This window comes from Apostichopus japonicus, chromosome 23, assembly GCF_037975245.1.
Source record: "Apostichopus japonicus isolate 1M-3 chromosome 23, ASM3797524v1, whole genome shotgun sequence".
Classification (NCBI taxonomy): domain Eukaryota; kingdom Metazoa; phylum Echinodermata; class Holothuroidea; order Aspidochirotida; family Stichopodidae; genus Apostichopus; species Apostichopus japonicus.
Genome location: NC_092583.1, coordinates 5,486,024 through 5,508,536, shown reverse-complemented (window position 1 = coordinate 5,508,536; position 22,513 = coordinate 5,486,024). Strand labels below are relative to the sequence as shown.

Below are 22,513 nucleotides of genomic sequence, written 5' to 3'. Positions count from 1 at the left end.
GTTTTCAGATACATGTTCCAATTCTGTTCCATTAATGATGATTGGTTTGTGTTTAACTGATTGGTCTGCCATTACTTTGGTTTTCTTTATATTCATTTTCAGTCCTCTTTTCCTGCTTGCTATGTCCAAGTCCTGTAGCATGGCTACATAGGTTAACGATTATCAACGAAACCAAAAATGCCATTAATCTCATTCTGTGAACTATTCATTAAAACAAACTGAAGCCAGCCAAGAAATCCGTCAAATTCCTTTGGCAAAATGGTTGATTATTTTCTTTGTATTCAATCATTCTATAGACAAACACATATTGAAAGCATGGAAAATAACAGTTACAACAAAGAATCGAATGTACAAAATACTATGAATGTAAGAAAACAAAACGAGGCACGGCTGGGATTGAATTCCTTGCGCTATGATTTGACAAACCCTCCACCAGGTAACGTTGAAGTATTATGAAGACTTATAATGACCGTGCTATACCGATTTGGCGAGTGAATGACGACTTGTAATCGAATGCAACTTTAATAAAATATTATATTACTGCCTCGAACATGTTTGGCAATATTAAAGTTTATACAAAAATATTTAAACAAGTGAGCATATCTTAGTGCAAAAACCCTTCATGAACAATCGATTGTGGGCTACAGAACAGCAGGTTCAAAATACACCCTCTATTCATTCAACTCCAACCAATTTCAACCTCAACCAAACAATAGTAGCGATGAGGTAATAACTCTGGATCAGGTTATTTCGGGGAGATAGGTTAACTGATAAAGGTTATCAGGTTGTCTTTAGCTTGGTGATTACTTCACGATCACAAATCTTCTTTTTCTTAGGTTGCGATGTTATCGGTACTAAAATTACATGAAAATGTACAGTTCATTGATTAAATTGTAAAATAAAAAATAGTTCAAATAATGAACACATGTTTTTCTTACCTTTCATGTTTGCATATAATTAGTTTACACTGATAAAATAGTGTCTGACCGGTTAAATATCACGTTCATTTGTGCATCACGTATTCATTAACGTACATTGGTGAAATCCTCTATGGGTTGGGAAGTACTCGAAAGGTGTGAAATTTGCCAGAATTCAGAGATTAAAGGAAACCACCGTTGTTTTAATAAAGATTTCAATTTGTGCCTAAAATAGTTGGCAATTAGTACTTTTATAATTAGGTTATATATACATAAACGAAAGTATTAACGCGAGTAATTTGTAAATCATTAATGTTTGTTTGCATAGTTTTTTGAACCAATACAACTCGTGCTGTTCATCTTTTGCTCTCAAAATCATTCTGGCAGTCTCATCTAGACATTCTTCTTCAGTTCGTTTGTGTTGGAAGCATTCGACAACTCTGCGCATACACATATTAATGATTATTATTAAGACCCCCGTAGTCAGCTCGCAAAATCTGTATCAGAGAAATAACAAAACGTAAGAATATTTATTATTTAAATGAATTGCTTTTCCTTAGCTAGTACGGTAAGTCCGTCCAATCTGGACAATTTTCCGACTACACTTTTTGGTTTATTCCTCAAACCAATATTGTCTAGAGTTTCCCGAACAAAGGAATTTAAAATAAAATTGCCCAGAGAGGGATAAATCAAATACATTTCACGAGTCACGTGGTTGACTTTTAAATGACCAAACGTGTTTACTTGGTGACAGTACAAATGAGTTATATCATGCTGGTAATTAAAGCAGCCACTGCATAGGAAAGATTCAATGAACTCGAAGCTTAGACGAAGTAAGGCAATTTGAAAGAAAGAAGAATAAAGAAAACACCATTGCGGATTCACAATGAACGTTTTTAGTGTGAGTATGACAAACTGTTTGGTGTAATAACTAGTATCATTTTGGTTTATCATGTTTTGGGCAATTTGCTTTACACAGAGATCTTATTTGAAGTAAATTGGTCTTACAAAACTAAAACATAAACGTAGTGTCTTTTATACCTTTGAGTAGCGATTGCTGAAGGGCTCGCTTGACGCAATCTCCGATTCAGAAGGCTATACAAGAAAAGTTGAAAGTTGAAAACGAATAACATACTTTGAAAGCTGACGAACTCTTCCAATAATTCAAGAATATACACAATGTTAGTGGAATTTCGGAGGCGATTATGAAGGGACAGACATGTAATAAGTGTATGACACAGTTACTCCAATTGGATATAGGTTTACTTTACTAGAGCATTATTGATGTAATATTACTTGATGGCTGGTAACAATATTTAAAGCAAGAGCAAATTCAACCCTCGTATTAACTTTACTCTATGTGACACATATACTACAAGAATCTAAAAAAACTGGTGCTTCGCTTGTTTGGTTCAGTCAGCTGCCATTTTGTCGATGTGATGTCGCAGTAATACTAGGAGCTGAAACCTTTAACTTTCTCTTTTCATGTTTGTTGACACTGAAAATCGTATCTAATGTCAAGGTATGTTAACTTTAGTATCATTACTTTTTGTTCATTTGCAAGAATCTCCATATACAGAAACTAAACAACGTTATAAACAAAGAGAAAAGCATTTAAATTTGAAGTACAAGTATCTCGATGACGCCATAGTTCAGCCATGGGTGAAGAATGATCAAAAAGGTGATATATCCCCCAAAGGAATGGGTTTCCGTAGCTGGTGGAGAGGTTGCTCATAACAAGTGTCTCCATCTCAAAGACCAATAGTGATGATTAAGTTGCCCTCTTTTAATTGTCAAAATTGCAGATGATAGTAAATTTAAAGTGTTCCATGTATTTGGCGGTATTAATTATGATTCGCCAACTTACCTTTCTCGCATAATTTGACAGATTTAGACTGCCTATACAAGTTGCATGTTATCATGTAAGATATTCGGCCTTCACATATGAAATGATCTTACTTACGGGCAGTGTTGATGGTTGAATATTCTTTCCGTATCGACTAGCTCCGTTTGTCTTTGATTCTCTTCCGTCTGAATATCCTTTACTCTGACTTTGCAGCTGATTTTGCTGGTAATTAAAAGATACCGGAGCGAATGATAACTTGCAAGAGAATGTTTGTTAGCAGTACCGCAGGGGGCTTAGCCTGGTTTTTGGGTAGTGTGAGACGGGGGGGGGGTAGTAAATTTTATGTCCCCACTTTCATGCACATAGCGGTGGAACGCCGTCCCGGGGAGGGATATAGGGGCCCCTTCCCCTTTTGAAATTGTTTTTTTTTGGAAAGGGCTTAGATGCAAAATTGGTGCCCAATAATGTATGTGGGGGGGGGGGGGGCACTTTGCCCTGGCTCAGCACCTCTGGCTACGCCACTGCAGTACCTAATGAAATACTACAAGGTAAAGAGTGGGTATCTCTTGTTCTAAAACTAATAAATGAAGACCAATATAATGCTAACTAATACATATTGTATATATATATGTATATATATATATATATATATATATATAAATGAAAATCGTAATGAGTTGGAAAATCAAGAACAGTGAAAAAACTTTCAGCCTCCACCGGGATTCGAACCACGGGCCTCCCGCTCTGTACGCGGACACCCTAACCACTAGGCTATGGACGCTGATTGTATGTCCAGAGGTTCGAAACCGGTAAGGAAGATATATATATATATATATATATATATATATATATATATATATATATATATATATATATTGTCAACGAGAGCATATTACGGGCGTGTTCTATTGTACAGAGTGAACCCCTGGTGCTTATGAAACTAACAATATACACAGAATTACCACTTTTAGATGAAGCCGTGAAATATATATGTAAAAAAATTGGGTTTTGTAACCAACTTCTTTAAATTTATAGAAATAAAACGTGGATTTATAATGAAGTTTGCTAGTGATATGCATGGTCTTTACACAATCGAAGTCTTACCGAAGTGTTCTTTGAATGAAGAGCGTTACTTACTGACATTGGAGTATTTCCGTGAGAATCTTTGATTACGTCATTCGCCAAATTTCCCCAAAATTGGTTATTTTGACTGTTTCTATTGTTGTCAGTCTGCCTTGCTTGTAGAACTTGCTCCAATTCTGGGTTACTAACGTGTCGACCACTTTTTGGCCTGAAGTTGTCATCCAGTTCTCCCGGCTGAACTTCAGTACTGAAAGCTTTATTTTCAAAGTCGTCCATTTCCGTGTTGTCAAGTTGGTCGAGTTCAAGATCATTCTGTCCCAACAAGAAAGCCTCACTATAAGAAAATGAAAAAGTTTGCTTTCATTGTTCCTAGAACTACTTGATATATGTGTTACGTTAGCGAATGATATCACACATGACTTTGATAGCCTATGTCTATACATGTAATGCAGTGCAATAAAACATTTAAGCTGATATCATTTCGTCTTACAAATTATTCAACTGTAATACGTTAAATAACTCGCATACTAAAGACCACGTTGAAGATGACGTCGATTCCTTCCATGATATATAAACGCCAATATAATGCTTATGCAGCTGTGCAATACTGACATTGGACATTGTAGGTGGTCACAAAGACTTAACGGTTTGAGTCGGACTTTTATTGGCTTCTTATGAGCTGATATAGAGGTATATGTTTACTAGACTGGTTCAGCAATGTATTGAGTGATGAGCCTTAAACATTAAAATGGCTATGTTTCGCCAGCACAAAACACCAAAGTTTGATGGTATATCAACAATCGCAGACGGTATTAGTTTTGAATGATTTGAATATTCATCGTCATAATCATAATACTTATGTTAATATAACGTTAATGCACGAAACTACGGTGGTGTATTGATTGTGCAATATAATGTTCAATATTATATTGGCAGATTTTCAAAACGATGAAGGAAAGCTTGGTGCACTAAACCACGTATACTAAGAAATGTAAGCTGTATCAGCAACAGTACTATAAACGAGGGAACGTACGTAGTTTTCTCATAAGGCAATTTCCTGCTCTGGTTGAGTTCTTTCTTAACTCGACATAAACAAACAGTCAGGATGGTTATTAGTAAGATTATCATTCCGCTCCCAATGGATGTTCCAATGATCAAGCCCAGACGGTCGACATACATCTGGCATCGTGCTCCTATGTACCAACCTTTCTCTGTCTGCGTACAACTGCGAATATAAAAAATATATATTCTTCGTGGTAAAGAAGCTTCATTAATTGTTTTCGTAGGTATGTCTTCGTAGCTTCAAAGGCCGATATTGTTCTCCAGTCATTTGCTTTATCAATGACATCGTGCACATGTTCAATAATCTCCGAATGGTTATTGCTCTTAACTGGAACATAGGACCTGCGCTATTTTACAACCCCAGAGCCGATCATCTGCCAACACAAATTCACCAACTCCCGTATACATTGATGATTACACTAATGCAATATTAAGTTTAGAGTTTTCTTCATAAAGAATGAATCAGTATTGACAATATCCTCTAAATGAAAATACATTACAAAAAAAAAAACAGCCACAAAATTCGGCCCTGTGATTGAGTATTGGTTAATAATTCTTTGCCAATGTCGCGGTCGCTTATACGTAAGACGATGAAACAATTCATATAAACTGCAGCTAACATTAAATAAACCTCGTGAAACCTCACCTGCATGTTGGAAGTACCTCTGGCGAGCCTTGTTTACAGACAGCGCTTTCCACAGAACAGTACCTGTCTTCTGTTTTAGCACACGGTGATTGGCACACCCACACATTGTTGTCACATGAAGCTTCAAAGCCTTCTTCTTCGCAAGTGACACCATACTTATTCATTTCACAGAAGTCAGTTTGGTCTAATGAAGAGCATACAAGAATACAGCAAGTCATGTCCATAGGCGTTTATTGCATTATGTAGCAAAAATATTCCGATTTAAATTATACTGTTAAGTATCTTTCCAAAGAAGAATTGATTTAAAAACGACGAGTGTCTGCCATGTTTTTTAGTGCTGTAAAAACTCATTTTTTCAAGAGTATAGCTTGCCTGAAATTATACCTCAGAATGTCAAACAATGACCAAAATTATATGTCAGAAAGTCAAACAACGGCCGATCATATTCAAAGAATGAGCATTGCTATGCTAATAGCCTTTCCTCTCTGAAATAGTGAGTTCTTTATTTTAATCCGCCTCAGTGGCGTAGCCAGTGGATGGGGATGGGGGTGTAGGGGTAGCGGACTGCCCCACAGAAATCGTTGGGGACACGATGGGCGACGGTACTCGATGTATTCGAACTGGGGGATGGAGCCGATCATGGGGGAGGGGGGGGGGGGGGCTACTAAAGAGAATGTAATGAACGTTTACCTCAAAATATATACCCTTACACAGGACGGCGATCCACCGCTATGAGCATGAAAATGGGGTAAGAAAATTGACTCTGCCCCCCCCCCCTCACACCCTAAACCTGGCTACGCCCCTGATCCGCCTAAATGTTTAGAAATATAAGAGAGTCGGAACTTAAATCACGCATATTTGTACACCTTTAAATTTTTTAGCTCAGTCAAAAATTGGAAAGAATCTATACTCATGTCATAGAAGTGTTTTATATTTCAAGTTATTTTGCATCATCCAAAGAATATCCCACCTTACGATCGTTTCTCTAAATAGTATGTACACTTACACCGAACCAATGTTCGTCTGACAACACTGAATAATTTGAGCTGTATACGACTAAGGCATGATGGCGGATATTAACTAGTTTAGACTATTGAATTTTGCATTTGCTAATATGTAAACCCTGAGATTCATACTGCTCCTGGTGTTTTGCACAAACAAATCCTGTATTATCGCAGCTTTCATACATGTACACAATACAACACAAAGCAATATGCACATGCGCCATTGCCGGTTACATCAACTTTATAGAGTATGATAAAATACATCGCATTAATCGGTACTCGACCTCATTTCTGCTCATTCACTTCAGTTATACCAACTGTTAGAGTTTAGTCTGCTATACTGTGTGTGTGTGTGATACCTTTGTAAGGCATACTGAACACCTTGAGATACATGTTGTGGTTCTACACATTAATGTCAACACGGTAACTAATCGCCATCTAAAAAAAAGCTTTTGTTCAAAGCATTGATGTATTGATTGGTTAATGGAAGCTTTTGTAAAATGCACAATTGTGGAACTCATGTATTCAGCAAACGAAGAGTTCATAACCTTTGGCGGAGGAAAATAAGCGTTCTACATATTTTTAGTCAATCTATACAGATGCAACATCATCATCAATAATCATCAATCAATAATAATCATCATCAATAATAATAGATGTTCATGAATGGTAGACAAAAATAGATTAATTGTCCCAATCGTCTTCCGAGTAGTACATGCACAAGAGATTAATTTAGTAGGCTCTAATATAAGTTTTACGTATAAATTGTTTGCAATACCTGTCGGATCTTCACAATCAGAACACTCCGTAAAACTGAAATCTTCAACTGTTTCTTTGTCATTAACGGATGGACCCAAAGTCTTGTCGTAAATTTCAGATGGTGACAATACCCTATCAGACGGTATCATGTCGTTATATGTATAAAATACCCTATGTATTATAACAACACTGCCAGCTCTGTGAAATAAAGAGTAAAATAACATCTTCCGTAACTTATAAGTTGCCACCGCCCTCTCTCCAACCACCAACCCTAATCCGTTGGTTACTCTATTGATGAACATTGAGAACACTGACGTAATCAAGGTTTCTAACTCCCTAGCCCGTCTTAACATTGGAGGATATGGAGGACCTGTATCTCAGTAGAAAGAAACTTGTGCCACGCTCCAGCACCTAAGATCATATCTCTGGCCCCATTGAGCAATCAAACCACTCGTTTGTTGTTGGCACATTTGAAATCATGTGATTCCTATCAAAGGGTGAGGTGAGTACACCCTTCTCATATAAATGATTTGTACTAAGTGAAGCACGGTAAGAAAATCCCATGTACCTATCCCATCTCACACGCTTATGGTAAGCCATACGGAAAATAATTGCTGATTTAATGTCCGTACGAATTAAAATTATTACCGGTGTTAATTCTATTTAATATACCGGCATTAATTCTCAGCCAATCACCATGCAGCTTCATATGCCGGTTTTAAATAGAATAATACCGCTAATAATTTTAATTCGTACAAACATTAAATCAGCAAATATTTCCCGCATGGCCTACCATATACGCTTGCACCTGGTTTACAGAAGCTTATACTCAACATATCCGATTGCATATGAAGGCAAGACCTACATGAATCCTACACGAGTCAACTAACGATCTAAAGTCCATGAAGGTAACTAATAGCTACCATTGTAGATGATTAAATACAATGATACAATTACCGTAGTTCAATAACATCCACGTTAAAGAATCCGCTAACATCCTTATACTTCGTTTCAGCCTGTATGAAAAAAACAACAACAGCAAGATCATTACTTATAACTTATTTCTGTAGTAAGAGTCACATTAAATCGTTCACATGACCTAGTTACCCTTCATATTTCACTTATAAGATTAACCCAAGGCGTAATTCCCGGGGATTGAGAGGGGCCAATCCCCGGGACCCGGAGTCATGTGTGCCCGAGCGTATATATAAATAAACGGTGCACACATGCAACACACACTGCGTTCAAAACTGTCAGGTTTAATATCATCAAGATGTGGGAATCGAATCTCATTAGCTAGTGCAGTCTAACAATTGCTCCTTTAATCGCTTTGGGCCCCATCAAATCATGGCCCGGGCCCTTAAGTTAATGGGTACGCCACTGTCTGTATTATGTCTATGGCAGAAATCTTTTGTTCAATATGTTCGTATCGTTTGTCTCATTAGTTAATGACTTCGTTTCCATTATTAAGTATTTTCAGTTGTAATGTGTGATGGCGAAAAGATTTCTCTTCGAATGAAAGCGGCTGCTATGAAAATGATATATAGGTAGTCAAATAACGATGAACGTTCAGCATAAAACTCTAGTGCAGTAAAGGTGAATTAGTTGCCAGAAAGGGCATAGTCATTCACTTCTAGAAGTGAATAGATTTTTTTGAGTATCGACAGTCTTCAGTTTCCTCGGCAACTAAGGCTATCATGTCCAAAATATTACACATTAATTTTATTAGGTTTCTTTGCTCATAAGTGGTATAAAATATACGGTATAAAGAAAAAAACAAAATAGAAACTGGTATCTTTTAGCAAAGAAGCTGTCGCATACACTCAGTGCAATTAATTCATGGTTTTATGCATGTTATGATGTTATCAAAGCATGTTGCACCTTACCGTGTTAATCGGATCAAAACTTCCAGACATGTACACCATAGGCACTGGAGCACGATTCTCCCAGGTCCAACCTCTCTTTACCCCCCCTTCCAAGAAAACCTTTCGTACCTTGACCTTCACGTCCCCCATCCATTGCCCTCCCTCTCCTTTTCCCTTACCTCTCCCCTCTTATTCTTGTTGCCTACATTGTCATAGATAAAAATTGCTTCAGATGCATAAAAGTCTTGTAGCAAGTTGGATGATTTGAAAAATACGTCTGGAATTTTTGACTATAGGAACTTTTTTTTCTAAGGTTGTAGACGCTTGGGAATGTAATGTATATTCGCAGAACTAGTCATATTGGTTTGTTAATTGAACCCTAGGTAATGTGTCAGTAGCTGCGTACTGTTGTGTTCATGATCAAGTCAGGTCGCGTAATTTTTTTTCCTAGGAGGGTTAGGGGCAATTATCATATATAGGCGTATCCAGGCCCTCGCGCATGCGTGTTAGACCTGTTCGACTGACAATCCTTGCGCCAATCTTCAGCTGGAATCTTGCCCTAGATTAGAGGTCAAGTTACTCGATACAATTGCATATAATATAGCAGGGGCGTCAATCCGATTTGAAACGTGGGGGGGGGGACGGAATCGATTCGAGTATTCCGGCCGTAAGTACTATCTAAGCGGAGCGCCACCATCGGTTGGCGCGCAGCGTACAAGAAAATTTTTCTTCTGGCAGACCCCTCAGATTGCAGGAAACGGAACTTCCCGTGCATTATGGCAGAAAGCAACACCCCTAAAATTGATATAAATTTCCGGCAATTTTTTATTTTGGGAAATATTCTCGAAGGAAGTGATCGCTATTTATTCCTAAGTTTACCAATTCCTCGTCTCCCAGAAGCGCCCAACATTGAAGATATCGAAACATTTTCGTGTTGGCTGATCCATGATCACCGCCCATCAAGGGCGGCGGAAGCACTTTTAATCGGGGGGGGGGGGGCACCGACATCAAAGGGCACTTTGCAGCAATTCGATTGGACTGATGCAGCCTTATATTTAGTACCCTTTACAACTCTTATTGTATTATCTTATTTGTGTACACACATCACTCCATCAACGCCCCCCCCCCCCCTCAAGGACAATATGCATACTAGCACTGCAATATCCAATGTGCAAATTGGGAAACAAGGAACAAGTTTTCTTTTGAGGCAAAATGAGGCGAAATCATGCTAATTGCTTATGTAGGAATCTTCCGAATTAGAGTTTATTTCTTGTTAATATCTTAACAAATTTGTTTCATTCGAAATAGCTTTGAGTTTGACCCACAGAAATTCACTAAGAGTCAGAGGCGTAGCCAGGAGTTGCAAAGTTGTATGCACGACTATCTGAGCGGAGCGCCACCATCAGTTGGCGCGGAGCGTAGTAGAAAATTTTACCCCTCAGATGGCCGGAAAAAGGCCCTTCCCGAGTGTTCATTCTGGTTCCCTGGCCTCTTGCTAACTTGAGACACCTCAATTTTTATGTAGAAAATGGGCACATTTTTAACCTGGGGAAAAGTGGGGGCACGTGCCCCCTGTGCCCCCCGGTTCCGCCACCCTTGCCGCCCATGCCCGTGAGAAGTGGTGACTGGGTGAAGAAAAAGCCATGCCGTTTGAAAACATGGGCAGAAAAAGTGAAAGTAGCGAAACCTAAGGTAAAACGCGCGATAACTAAGTGATTATTTTCCATGTTAATTGAGACTGTATCAAACGCGAGCTTAGGACAAACATATTCAAAGGTAATGGCATTACTAATCCCGATATGTCGTCTTTGAGGTGTGTGGAAAATCCGCAACGACCAACAAAGAGCAATTGAATATTTAGTCTACTTTTCGATTTCGAAAACACTTTTTTTTTAAATTATGACAAAATTTTATGACACCTTTGATTTTTTGGGGGGGGGGGGGGGGCTGTGCCCCCCGGGCCCCAAGGGGCACGACGCCACTGACCCCAGGGCCTCAGATATAGGCCCATTGCAGGGGTGGACAACCTTTTGAATGAATGGGCCAGATTTTAGGAGTGAAAGATTGACAGGGCCGCACCTAACCAACGGCCTGCTGCTGATTTCAAACTTTTGATTCCGAGGACGTGGTGTGTGTACTTAATCTGTATTCACAAAACCATAATGTCAATACAGTCCTGTTGATAATTAATGGTGATAATAGACCAACCTGACAGCATCATAAGTGCAGATAAATTCTAAGCAGCTAGCCCGTTTTTGGTGATGATGCAAAATAGATTGATTTTTTCTTGAGACATCTCACGGGCCGCAAAAAAATCACTGGCGGGCCGCATGTGGCCCGCAGGTTGCCCACCCCTGGTCTATAGGAACGATGTCCCAAAATTTCCCCGGACATATAGGCGAAGGAAGCTATCCGCCGCGACTGCCTGTGAGTTTCTCGACTTTCTGTCCTGGGAGTCATACCACAAAATGGTGCATTTCCTCATACGCCATTATTAATAATTTAAATAACTAACTAATAAGGCACAGCCCATATCCGAGTTCGTATAGCGAGCTTAGCGCAAATTTGCCAGGTTGCTAGGTCTACGAGAATACATTTACATGAAATTTGAAAACAAGGATAGCAAGACAAACAACTTTTATTATGTTTTCAGGACCTCACACATGCGCATGTATCGTCAGACTTAGAATAGGTCCCATGTGAGTGGTGGCTAAAGTGATGAAGGCATGAAAATAAATCAGTGGTTGTTCGTTGGAGTCCTCAAGCAAGTTACCTCGGTTGCTAGGTGGATTTGCATCTGGTTATCGGGTGAATTCTGGTCGGAGCGTACTATGTAACCACCATGTACCCAGGGACGTAGCTAAGGCCTGATGATTGGGGGGGGGGGGGGGTGTAGTGGCTGAAAATCGGTTTTGAAGCCAGAAAATTCCAACTGCTGCTTTGTACCCCCCACCCTCCTGCTACTCGTCAACGATACGGTCAGTGTCAGTCAGAAACCCCAATCTTTCGCGACTGCACTTCTGTTACGAACTTGTTGCGATACATTTGTACCCACTGGCACTCATTTCAAAAACTTATTGGCCCCCCCCCCACTCCAACCAAATATTTTTGTGAAATTCGGGCAATATGCTGATAGCTTTTTTGATAATTTGCAATGTGTTTTTCAGTGGTTATACTGATATTATTATTACCCAACAATTATCACCAATACGGAAGGGTAATAAGACGGAAAATGATTGTATGCTATTTGCATGCGATGTAAAAACCGATGCATGCCTGTATGATATGCACATGAAGATGATGTGTGATGCGCGCGTAGCGCTTGAAAAATTTTGGTTATATTTTTCGGGCAAGTCGTTACAACCCCCCCCCCCCCCCCCCCCACAAAACAAATTGGGCTCCTACGCCTATGACGGTAGTTATATTAGGCATTTTTTTGTAGTATTCAAATTCATAAGAAGTTTTGTACGGTGGAGTATAAGAATCGCGAGAAACAATTTCCCAAAGTGGCAAGGAAAACGTGGTAAATATGACAGGTTAAAGGTCAATTTTGATCGAAATTTTTAAAAAAAATTTAGGTCATGCACAATCACAGGGATACATGAAAAGGCCTAGATAAACTAGAGTGCGGCAGTCGGAAATTCCGACTGTCGCACTCCAATTATCCAACTAGCGTCAGTTTTACCATGGCTTGGGGGTGAGACACACCCACATCCCATCTAACGACGTCCCTGCCCGGTGAATATGGAACACGATCACATAGTCAGCCTCTGTTGAGTCATGGTGCTCCGTAGCCTTGTCTTCAAACGCCTCAAAGCACTAAAAGATCTCTCGGCTTCCGTCGAACTGGCGGAGGAGACGAGGAGCAACCGCAAGAGAGCTTCGACTTCACCAAACATAGCCCGTACCGCTGGATTCATCAACTTGAATATTTGTCTATACCCTTCAACCGACGAAGAATGGAACTGGCCTCGAAATAAAGGCAGACTAAGCTTAAGATTGTTGGAGAGCTCAGGGTACCAACTCACGAGATCTGGGTGGAATTCTCCATTCAGTAACATTGAGTGATATTCGAGGATATGAATCCTAAGATGTGTAAGCCCTCACCAAATATAGCCACGACACTACTCTTTTTCCAAATGTGTGGGGGGGACATTTGATATTGTTTCCCCCATCCATCGAAATGTGGGGGGGGACGTGTCCCCCCGTCCCCCCCTGGATTGACGCCCATGTAATATAGTAATCCTCTCACCCAGATTTTAGACACAATGTACGGATTTCATCCGTCGTCATCAATGTGCGCGACGGACATTAATTTAATGGTTTTATTACTCTTTTAATTTTTATTTTATTACTATAAGTCCCCTACATTAGCCATAACACCTCCAGAAAATTAATAATTGAAGTGACGATTTGATCGCGCTTTAACTTGTATTTCTTTAGCCCGCGTCACATCAGTTATTTTCTTCAATTCTCACTTGGTAATCCTTGGCCAAAAAGCAAACTGCATTACTTGTAAAACTGTACAGCGGAGATCTATTGCTTTGTACAAGTTTACATAGTGCCCACGTACACCCGGGCACACATGTATTACAGCGATCGATGAGTAACGCGTGTCTATGAGTAACACGCATGCGCGAGGGTTTGGATACGCCTATATATGATAATTGCCCCTAACCCTCCTAGGAAAAAAATTACGCAGTCAGGTCTAGATATATTTTAATGTGAACAAATACCCTGAAGATGATGCAAGAGAATGTTGTATTACAGCTCTAAACACAGTCACAGTCCCGATGCAAGGGCACTGGGGTTGAGAGCGGATCAGTCGTTCGGTAGTTTGGTTTTCGTGCCCAGGTTCTTTCCTTGTGTGACTTTTCTTAAAAAGTATTCCTGATGCAAGGGCACTGGGGTTGAGAGTGGATCAGTCGTTTTCGTGCCCAAGTTCTTTTCTGGGTGACTTTTCTTAAAAAGTACTCCTGATTACTTTGCATATAATTTAAAAGTTCTACTGAATACCTAAAAGGTGGTGCAATTCCCTCGTAAGGAGAGAAACATTGCACTTGACACATTTTAGTACTTTCCTTGCAGCTGGGTTTATAGCAATTGCTTGTGCACGATCGTCAAGGATGCATAAAATGGCCTTAAGTTATAAAGAGTTGATGTAACTGTATTTCTTTGTTGCAAATAGATATTTCAATATCGTTGCTCTAATATCGGTCATCGTGTGACACAAAATTGGCTCCAGGTGTGTCTAATACTAGAGATCGGGGAGATGGTAAATAATAATAATGTAATGACCATTGGCATTGGCATTTGCGTGCTTTTCAACTTACAAATGTTTTAAAGTCTTCTTTTAACTGCTCGCAGTGTTCTTCGGTGTTCTTATCATCCGGCTGACATAACTCGTAGTTGACCGCCACTTCAACTTGAATTTCTCTGAAAACAGTTCCCCCAGGACCTAGAAGGGAATTTAAACAATCCAAGTACAAAATGTAATGTATTGGGATGAAATATTGTACTCTATCGACAGTTGTGGCAAAAGTGGTACAAAAATTGGTGCCCACCTCACACCCTGTGAGTGACTGAACTGAAACTTTGTGAGTTAATGTGCAAAAATAAGTTTAAAAAAAAGATCCAAACATGTGACGTGCTCCCTTGTTGCACTCACTTCTCATTGGTTGTGCAATCTACAAATAATGTCATGATTTCATATCTACCACATTCGTTGTGAAGCTACGCGAACAATGGAATCTAGCTAAGTGATACATTTTCCCAAAAAGTTTTTACAATTCTAAAATTGTTACTTTGAGCACCTAATTTCTTTCAAATAATTGCGGGAACACACGTAACTTATCACGACTGTGACGGGACTTTGTATTTCCTTCTTTATGCATGGCGCTGCTATTAGTGCACTAGCATTTCTCAGCATATTAGTCAAAATGTATTCGTAATGGTTACGCAGGCAGAATTGGGCAAATGATCCATTGCTTATTGGCCGATGAATACTTTGAAATCTCTGAAAATACGTTTTCAAGTGTTCGCTATGCAGACTAGTGTTGTATATATCTGATTCTCAAGCTCATAGTGCGGTACTGTGGCATTATTTAAGGGGACACAAACCAAACCATCATCTTTGGCTGATATGACAGAGATATTTGTAAAAATGTTCTCAAAAGCTAAGAAATATCTTGTGTCCATTTGGGAGATGTCCTAGTTTAAAGTTCGTGTCTCGAAGCTGTCTCGAAGCTGTGAAGATGTGTCTCGAACGCCGGTGCCTTTCAATCATAATGGCCATCTAAACTTTGATTCCTCTTATACTGCACGAATGCAGATTTTGTGTATGATTGTGGGACAACAAACCTAGCCAGGCCTATGGGCAATTTTATGTAGTATAGGCCAGAAACGGTGGGGTAAAATTGGGTTCGTTAACACAAAAACGTGGAGAATACCAGTCAGAATAACAATACACTTAAGGTGACATAACATCTAAATTATTTCTTAAGGCATTTTCCTACATGCCATCAGTCATAATTTGCAAAATGTACGACAATTTAAGGAGTTTGAGACAAGTTTGCTGTTATTGCTGCTAGGATTTTTTTCGAAGATAGATGCTACTGCCCTTTCAACCTGAGATTTTCAGTGCGTAAAAGATACTTTGATTAGGCAGTGAATGCAGTAATAGCGATATTATTTCGCGCATCAATCTGCAGTTAATGGCAAGATAAATAATTGGGAAAATGTACGAAGTCACGCTAATAGAGTATTGCGGTTCAAAGTAGCAGTGAGGTACTGTATAGGCTAAGTACTCGCGCACACCTGACTACTGTATAGTTTGCCTACTGTTTGCCTAGTACCATACAGAGGAGCCCTAATGTAACAGAAGCAAAGCTATCTTCGTAGGTATTATTGCAGATGTGTTGTTTTTTTAATTGTTTTTGACAATAGGCATTGCTGCTTATTTATAACTCTGCCACATGTTTTACTTTGTTCATCGCTTACTTTGGTGGAAAAAAAGTATAAATTTCGTACTGCACAGAAACATAATTTTCCAAGTGCAATTACGTAGTACCATGTATCTGCCTAAGTGCCTAACCTTTGTTCATAGAAAGTATTGATGTTGTAGATCTGTACTATGGAGACTTGAACAGCAACCATAGTGCCGAGTGAATTTTGCGTTTTGGCAAGTAGTTTTTTAGTCACGATCGCCAAATAGCGAGTACTTTTAAACATATTTGTCGAGGCCTGAGAAGAAGCCTGTTGTCTTTTGAAGAGATCAATCTGTATGCTGAATGCAATAACAGTTTCCATCTCGATTATCAGCTGCATGTGAATATTGCTTGTCATTATTTGAATGATTTTTGCTGTACTTCTTGAATTAAAGTATTCATGAAGATTTCATCTTGGCTATACCCTACGACTTAGTGTGTCACATTCATATAAGACTATTCATGTAGCATCATCGAAACCAAACTGCAGTTTTGCTGTCTGGTGCATTAATACAAGCAAAACATTTTGAATAGACATGCAACCTTCACAAAGTAAGTATTATCAAAACACATAATTACAATTCTGGGGTCAAACCTCAAGTGGATAAAGGAAATACTGTTTTGCTTTGAGTTAATAAATGAGGGGTATACATTTTAAACGTGCTATTGCAGCCAATGAACATATTTATGAAGGGTGTTTGCAAAGAGATTTGCGTTCTTGTTCCCCTATTCATTATGCATACCTTATTTCCATGACATAATAAATGGCTAGTGTTTCTTGTTTGTCACGTGCTCATAGCTACACCAACTGATGAATCGTAGGTCTCTCTGTGTGCAGCATTCCGCAGTAAATAACAATCATTCATATAATGTATAAAATGAATAAAACAAATACATGTACCTTCAATATCCGGGTAGGTCTCTTTCGGATAAGCAGGAGTAGGTGACTGGGGTTCTGTGTTACTAGGTGTTTGTACACTAGCAGATAACGTTTCAGTTGAAGCTTTAGTAGTGTGCGTATTTGACGTCATCAATTTTAAGTCAGTAGAATTTGTCATTATTGTGGTTGAGTTGCTTCTATAGGTGATCGTAGAAGTACCATCTGCAGACGTGGTGAAGGAGTCATCTGTGTTCTTTTCGGGTGAATACACAGTAGTGGTTGCGTTACTGGATACGTGGGTGAAGTCGGTTAAGATATCGGTGTATGAAGTAACCAGAGTCTCTGAAGGATCAACTGATGTCATTAAACTGGCCTCTGTAGCGCTGCCGTCTGTCATTTCTGTGGTTAGTCTGGCCTCTGTGGCGCTGCCGTCTGTCGTTTCTGTGGTTAGTTTGGTCCCATCAGTGGACATAGGCGTACCATCTAAAGACTCCGTGGTCATTGGAGTTCGTTCTGTCGAAGCCATTTCTGACGTAACCACCGTCGTATCGGTGATACCTATAGTACTTATTGACTCTAAGTGGAAATACAATTTACAATTTTGTAAATGACAACAATGCATGTTCTATTCTCAGTAACGATAAATTGTTTACATAAAGCCACAGTATTTTTACACATGTTCTCTAATACGGTCTATTGGATGACGTTAACCCATGAGTGCTAATGAATGTTAAGTCACGGTGGCTGGGGGCGGGGCAAATGTTAACCCTCGATGTAATGCCACAAGTTTCCTTCTTGACCTTCAAACGTGCATTCCCAATATCAGCAGATAAACTTGACTTTAAACCTTTCTTTACATAATGTTTCGACCATTTGCTAATGGTTTGTGGATATGACTGACTGCAGTTGATATTTAGTATGGCATGATTTAGTGTTTGCTGCACTGCCGCTTGGATAAATAACATAGGCCTATTGGTATAAGTGACTATTCATTATATCTTTGACTCAAGACTTCGCCTATTTAGTCTCGCAAGGAAGAATATTTGAATATTTACTTACCACTCTCTGCAGGTTGGTTGACAATCAGAATACACACAAAAAGGAGAACTCTTAACATTAGAAACGCCATGTTTGAAATACTAAAGGTGTACGTTCCTTGCCAGTAAAGTATAAGACTCTACCTATGAAGTCGTCTTATCTTTCCTGTGATAAAGTCAAGTCGTATAAACAAATGCGCATTAAATGAGTAACGAATGCTCGTAGAACAGGCCTGTTTCCTAGAATTGCAAAAGTGAGTTGTTCCAAGTTACTAAAATCGTTCTTTCAAATGCAAGCATAAATGAAGACTGAGTGAATGAGAATGAATGTTAACTACGATGAGGCTTCTTCTAGCTTAGGGGATTACTTCCTTCATGCAAGCCCGTCGATTAACACCTGTAGTAAATGTATGTAGGTGCGGCATCCCACCGAAGTGCAAAGTCCTTTCTTATGCAGACAACGTTGAAGGAAATGCAAACAATCAATTCAGTAATTACACAATAACTAGTTACCATTCATCGGTACGCTAAATTGATAAAGCTCAAAGTCCATAACGAATGTCAACAAACGAATTCTTAATCTTTCCGCATGCACGGTAGATGGAGCGATTATACAAAACAAATGAGAAAACTGTATCTCAATGTACATTGTATCATCGAATCTCTGTGAAGATTAATAAATAAATAAATAATAGAAAAGGGAAAAAGAAAACATGCTTATGGTAAGAGTAACTCATGTGTAGCATAACAAATATCAGTGCATCAGTATATATACCGTACTTGTGCGTAAACATGACAATTTGTACTAAAAATATACAAACAACAAACAAATGTCATTGATTTTATAAATTCAATAAAATTACAAAACTCATTCTGGAAATACAATACAAAAACATTTTACCGATGTTTTTTTCAGCATGAGTATCAGCTCGGTCACTGGATGGTTTAAAGTGTGCCATTATAATGGGGGATATCCATCGACCAGTGCTGGCAAAAAACATTAAAGAAAACTCATCTAACGTTGTATAAACTAGCGGTTTATCTTTAATATCCGAAAAACAGGATCAGTGAAGCTTGTCCACTGTGTTTGTAACTCTGATTAGTGTATGATGTTTTCTTTTTCATTAAAAAACTGAAAAAGAAGCCAGGAGGTTTGAAATAGTTACGTCATATTTATGAACCATGCAATTTTTAATATACAACGGATATCATGTGTCGTATCTCTTTTCTCTTTGTGTTAAAGGCATTGCTCTTCTCCATATCTGTTATAAATAACAATCTTCAAAGCACGGATGCCATGATGTCGTACCACATGCGACACATTCATATTATAAGTACGGACTGGCTTGCTTAATAGATCAGAAATTATGCGTACGTCAAAGATTTTGTATAGCCCCGAAGACGCAAGATTGGAACTCCTATGGTTTCTTACACACACAAACGTGAAGCCAACACGCCCGTGCGTCAGCTGCATACCTATACGTCGTTTATTTCATGAAGCGCGTTGGTTGCACTTAATGAAGCCAAGTAGTAGTAGTAAGTTGAGTCTCGTCTATCCGACATGCTCAGTGATTAACCTCCGCCACGTATCACGATATTGCGCAAGGTTTATTGCTTCCTCGAAATTGTTTTTATTAATGTCCTTAAATTGCGACTTTATTTTTCCAAGCAAGGTAGTCACGGGCCTTCCTACTGGTTTAGTAGTATGTCTCAGTGCTTCTCTTAAAGCAACCTTTGATGGAGCCTCCTCCTGGAGTCTTACTACATGACCGAAAAATCTCCATCTTCTATGTGCGACTATGGATGACCAAGGTGTTTGGTTGGTTTCGTTGGTTTGGTCCATCTCATGTTGAGAATATTTCGAAGTAGTCTCCTTTGAAAAGTGTCCATTTTGCGATCAAGATCCTTCGTTGTGCCCCACAGTTCGCAATTGTACAAAAAAATACTCTTTAATAAAGTCTCAAAAATCCTAAGCTTAATGTTCCGGCTTATGTTTTTGCTTTTAAAAATGCTTGACAGTGTGTTGAAAGCACCGTTGGTTATACCAATTCTTCGGTTAATGTCTTCTTCGGTCCCCAGCAAGCTTCCAACATATTTACACTTCTTCCAACTTTCATTTCCTTTTCTTGTGATTGAAAATTTCTCAGTTTTTGTGCAATTGATTTTCAGATTCCTTCCTGCCAGTTTGTCAGAAACTCGTTTTTCGATATCTTGCAGTATATGCTGACCAGTTGATGCCCAAGAGATATCATCAGCGTATTGTTGGTCTACTGTGAAAAAAGAAAAAAAAATTAGTGGTGGTAGTGCTGTAATCATGATCAACTAACTGAGATGGCAGGATAACTGCATCGATATCATTATCATCTGATTTCAAAGAGTTGGCTAGATAAGTTATAAAAAATAGTGCACTTGCACTATCTCCTTGTGGTGAACCAATGTTAGTGTTAAAATGAAGTCCGAGTTTGCCCTCTAATTTGACGGTGTAGTAGACGTTATCGATTAGTAATGATATCAGGTGAAGTTCGTCGTTGTCAAGAACCTGCTCTAGGTCAGTTAGCAAGGATCCTCTTTGAATTGTGTCGAACGCCTTGCTCATATCTAGCATCAATAGATTTATAGTGTAACCTATTGATGTTATAGTTTTTTATGCTAGCACTTTAAAAGCGAAGACAAGTTCAGCTGTGTAACGTCCTGAAGTGTAGGCAGTTTGGGTAATGGGGAGGATATGCTCATCAATTGACGGACGAATCCTCCTGGCCACACAAACCGCAAGAATTTTCCTCAGTGTTGATAATAAAATGACCGGTCTTAAGTTTTCTCGTGGGCCTTTAGTCTTTCCCGGTTTTTGGATAGGAGTTAGGATTCCTTGTTTAATTTCAATTGGGAAATCTCCTGATTCGGCTATACTATTTAAGATATTTGCTATGTGTTTGTGTGTGCATGGGGCATATTTGAGATGTTCGGCTGTGACCTTGTCACAACCTGGGGTTTTATTATTTTTTAAGAATGAGACTGCTTGTTTAATTTCATCTTCATCAAAGGGCGTGTTTAGTTTTTCTGGAAACATGTTTGGTTTGGGATCTGGAATATTGCAGTTAAAAGTCTTTTCGAAATGTTTGCTGATTTCTTTAATTTTTGCGTCGGTATCTCCTATATGTTTATCGCCAATTTTACTTGTAATGGGGTCTCTCTTACTCTTTTGTTGTACTACTCTTATTGCTTTAAAGAAACGGTGGGAGTCATCCTTACAATTTTTAATTTCGGAAATTTCGTCAATTAATTTTTGTTCACATGGGTAGTTTTGACTAGAAAATGTTGTTGTTAATTATTTTGTTCCTTTTAGTTTTTAAATTTCTCTTTTGATCAATATCTTTACAGTTGTCAATCTGTAGTCTAAGGTCTTTTTGTTTCTTGGATAAGCTTGCTATTTCAGTATTATTAAAGCGTACAGTAGTATTGAAGCCAATACGCGAGCGTATTCATTTGACGTAGGTGTTCGTGTCGTGAAACTGTTTGCCGAATTTCTTAGACGGCGCCCAAAACTATTATTTTTTTTCGTAGAACAGAAAATGAATCGTGAGAGGGCGATGAAACAAGTGTACATTGACCTTTGAACCCGACCCTTATCACCTAATTCTGTCCTATTTTAAAATTCTTCTCATCATTCTGTACATATCATGTGGTTTAATGCCTTTCTGGTTCCGAAGCTTTGGCATCCATCGGAATCTATATGCAGTCAAGTTGGCATCTGTGTGTGTGTATATGTGTGCGTATGTGACACCCTAGTTTGTTAACGCGGTAACTCAAGAAGGAAATATGTGATAGATATCATTCTTTGTATATATGTCGGTCATAGTCATTAGATGATCCCTATTGTTTTCGGTAGGGCTATCTTGCATATTAATGAGTGGGCGCGGCTTAACCTAAAATTCTGAAAATGTCAATATCTCTTCAACCGTATGTCAGATTTACTTCATACTGGGTATGTTGATGCATGGAGCTATAAACAGTTTATAGCTCCATGGTTGATGTAACTACGTAGTAAGTAGATGTTCTTTGCAATAACAAATTTACCTAATTAATATTTATGAGTGAATGGGGCTTAGTGGGAAATATTCAAAAACGTCTGTAAACACGATAAAGTTAAATCAATATCATACTTGGTATATATGTTGATCATAGTCATTTTCATGATATTCCATCATTATGTCATTAATATTCATTAAATTGCAAAAAAAATCCTTTTAAGCACAGGACAAGAACCAAATGTTCCATGATTTTCATCCTTGACAAATTAGGTTTGTCACAATACAGTCATACAACCAACCGTGCTGTTTTTTGTGTGTTTATCATGAATATTAATCAGTGAACATACAATTCGTAATTCTCTGTAAAAGTTTGTCTAATTAGCATTACGCATATTATGTA

The 22,513-nt window shown here is 38.7% G+C and overlaps 1 protein-coding gene across 1 annotated transcript; it reads right to left on the bottom strand.

Moving 5' to 3' along the window:
• Nucleotides 1-262: 262 nt before the first annotated feature.
• Nucleotides 263-18,496, bottom strand: LOC139964967 (uncharacterized). Its single transcript, XM_071967085.1, has 11 exons — nt 18,108-18,496; nt 17,070-17,624; nt 14,516-14,640; nt 8,275-8,333; nt 7,337-7,515; nt 5,555-5,738; nt 4,880-5,071; nt 3,901-4,180; nt 2,881-2,985; nt 1,959-2,012; nt 263-1,414 (listed from the first exon to the last, which is right to left on the bottom strand). Exons 1-11 carry the CDS (start codon nt 18,175-18,177, stop codon nt 1,373-1,375), a joined length of 1,845 nt encoding a protein of 614 aa, XP_071823186.1. The 5' UTR covers nt 18,178-18,496; the 3' UTR covers nt 263-1,372.
• Nucleotides 18,497-22,513: the final 4,017 nt, after the last annotated feature.

Excerpts from the sequence above, each read along its gene's own strand:
- LOC139964967 (XM_071967085.1), bottom strand. The coding sequence starts at position 18,177 with ATGGCGTTTCTAATGTTAAGAGTTCTCCTTTTTGTGTGTATTCTGATT. Across the intron at positions 8,334-14,515 it reads AAGAAGACTTTAAAACATTT|GCTGAAACGAAGTATAAGGA; the intron begins GTAAGTTGAAAA and ends TTTTTCATACAG. Across the intron at positions 7,516-8,274 it reads GTGGATGTTATTGAACTACG|AGCTGGCAGTGTTGTTATAA; the intron begins GTAATTGTATCA and ends TTTATTTCACAG.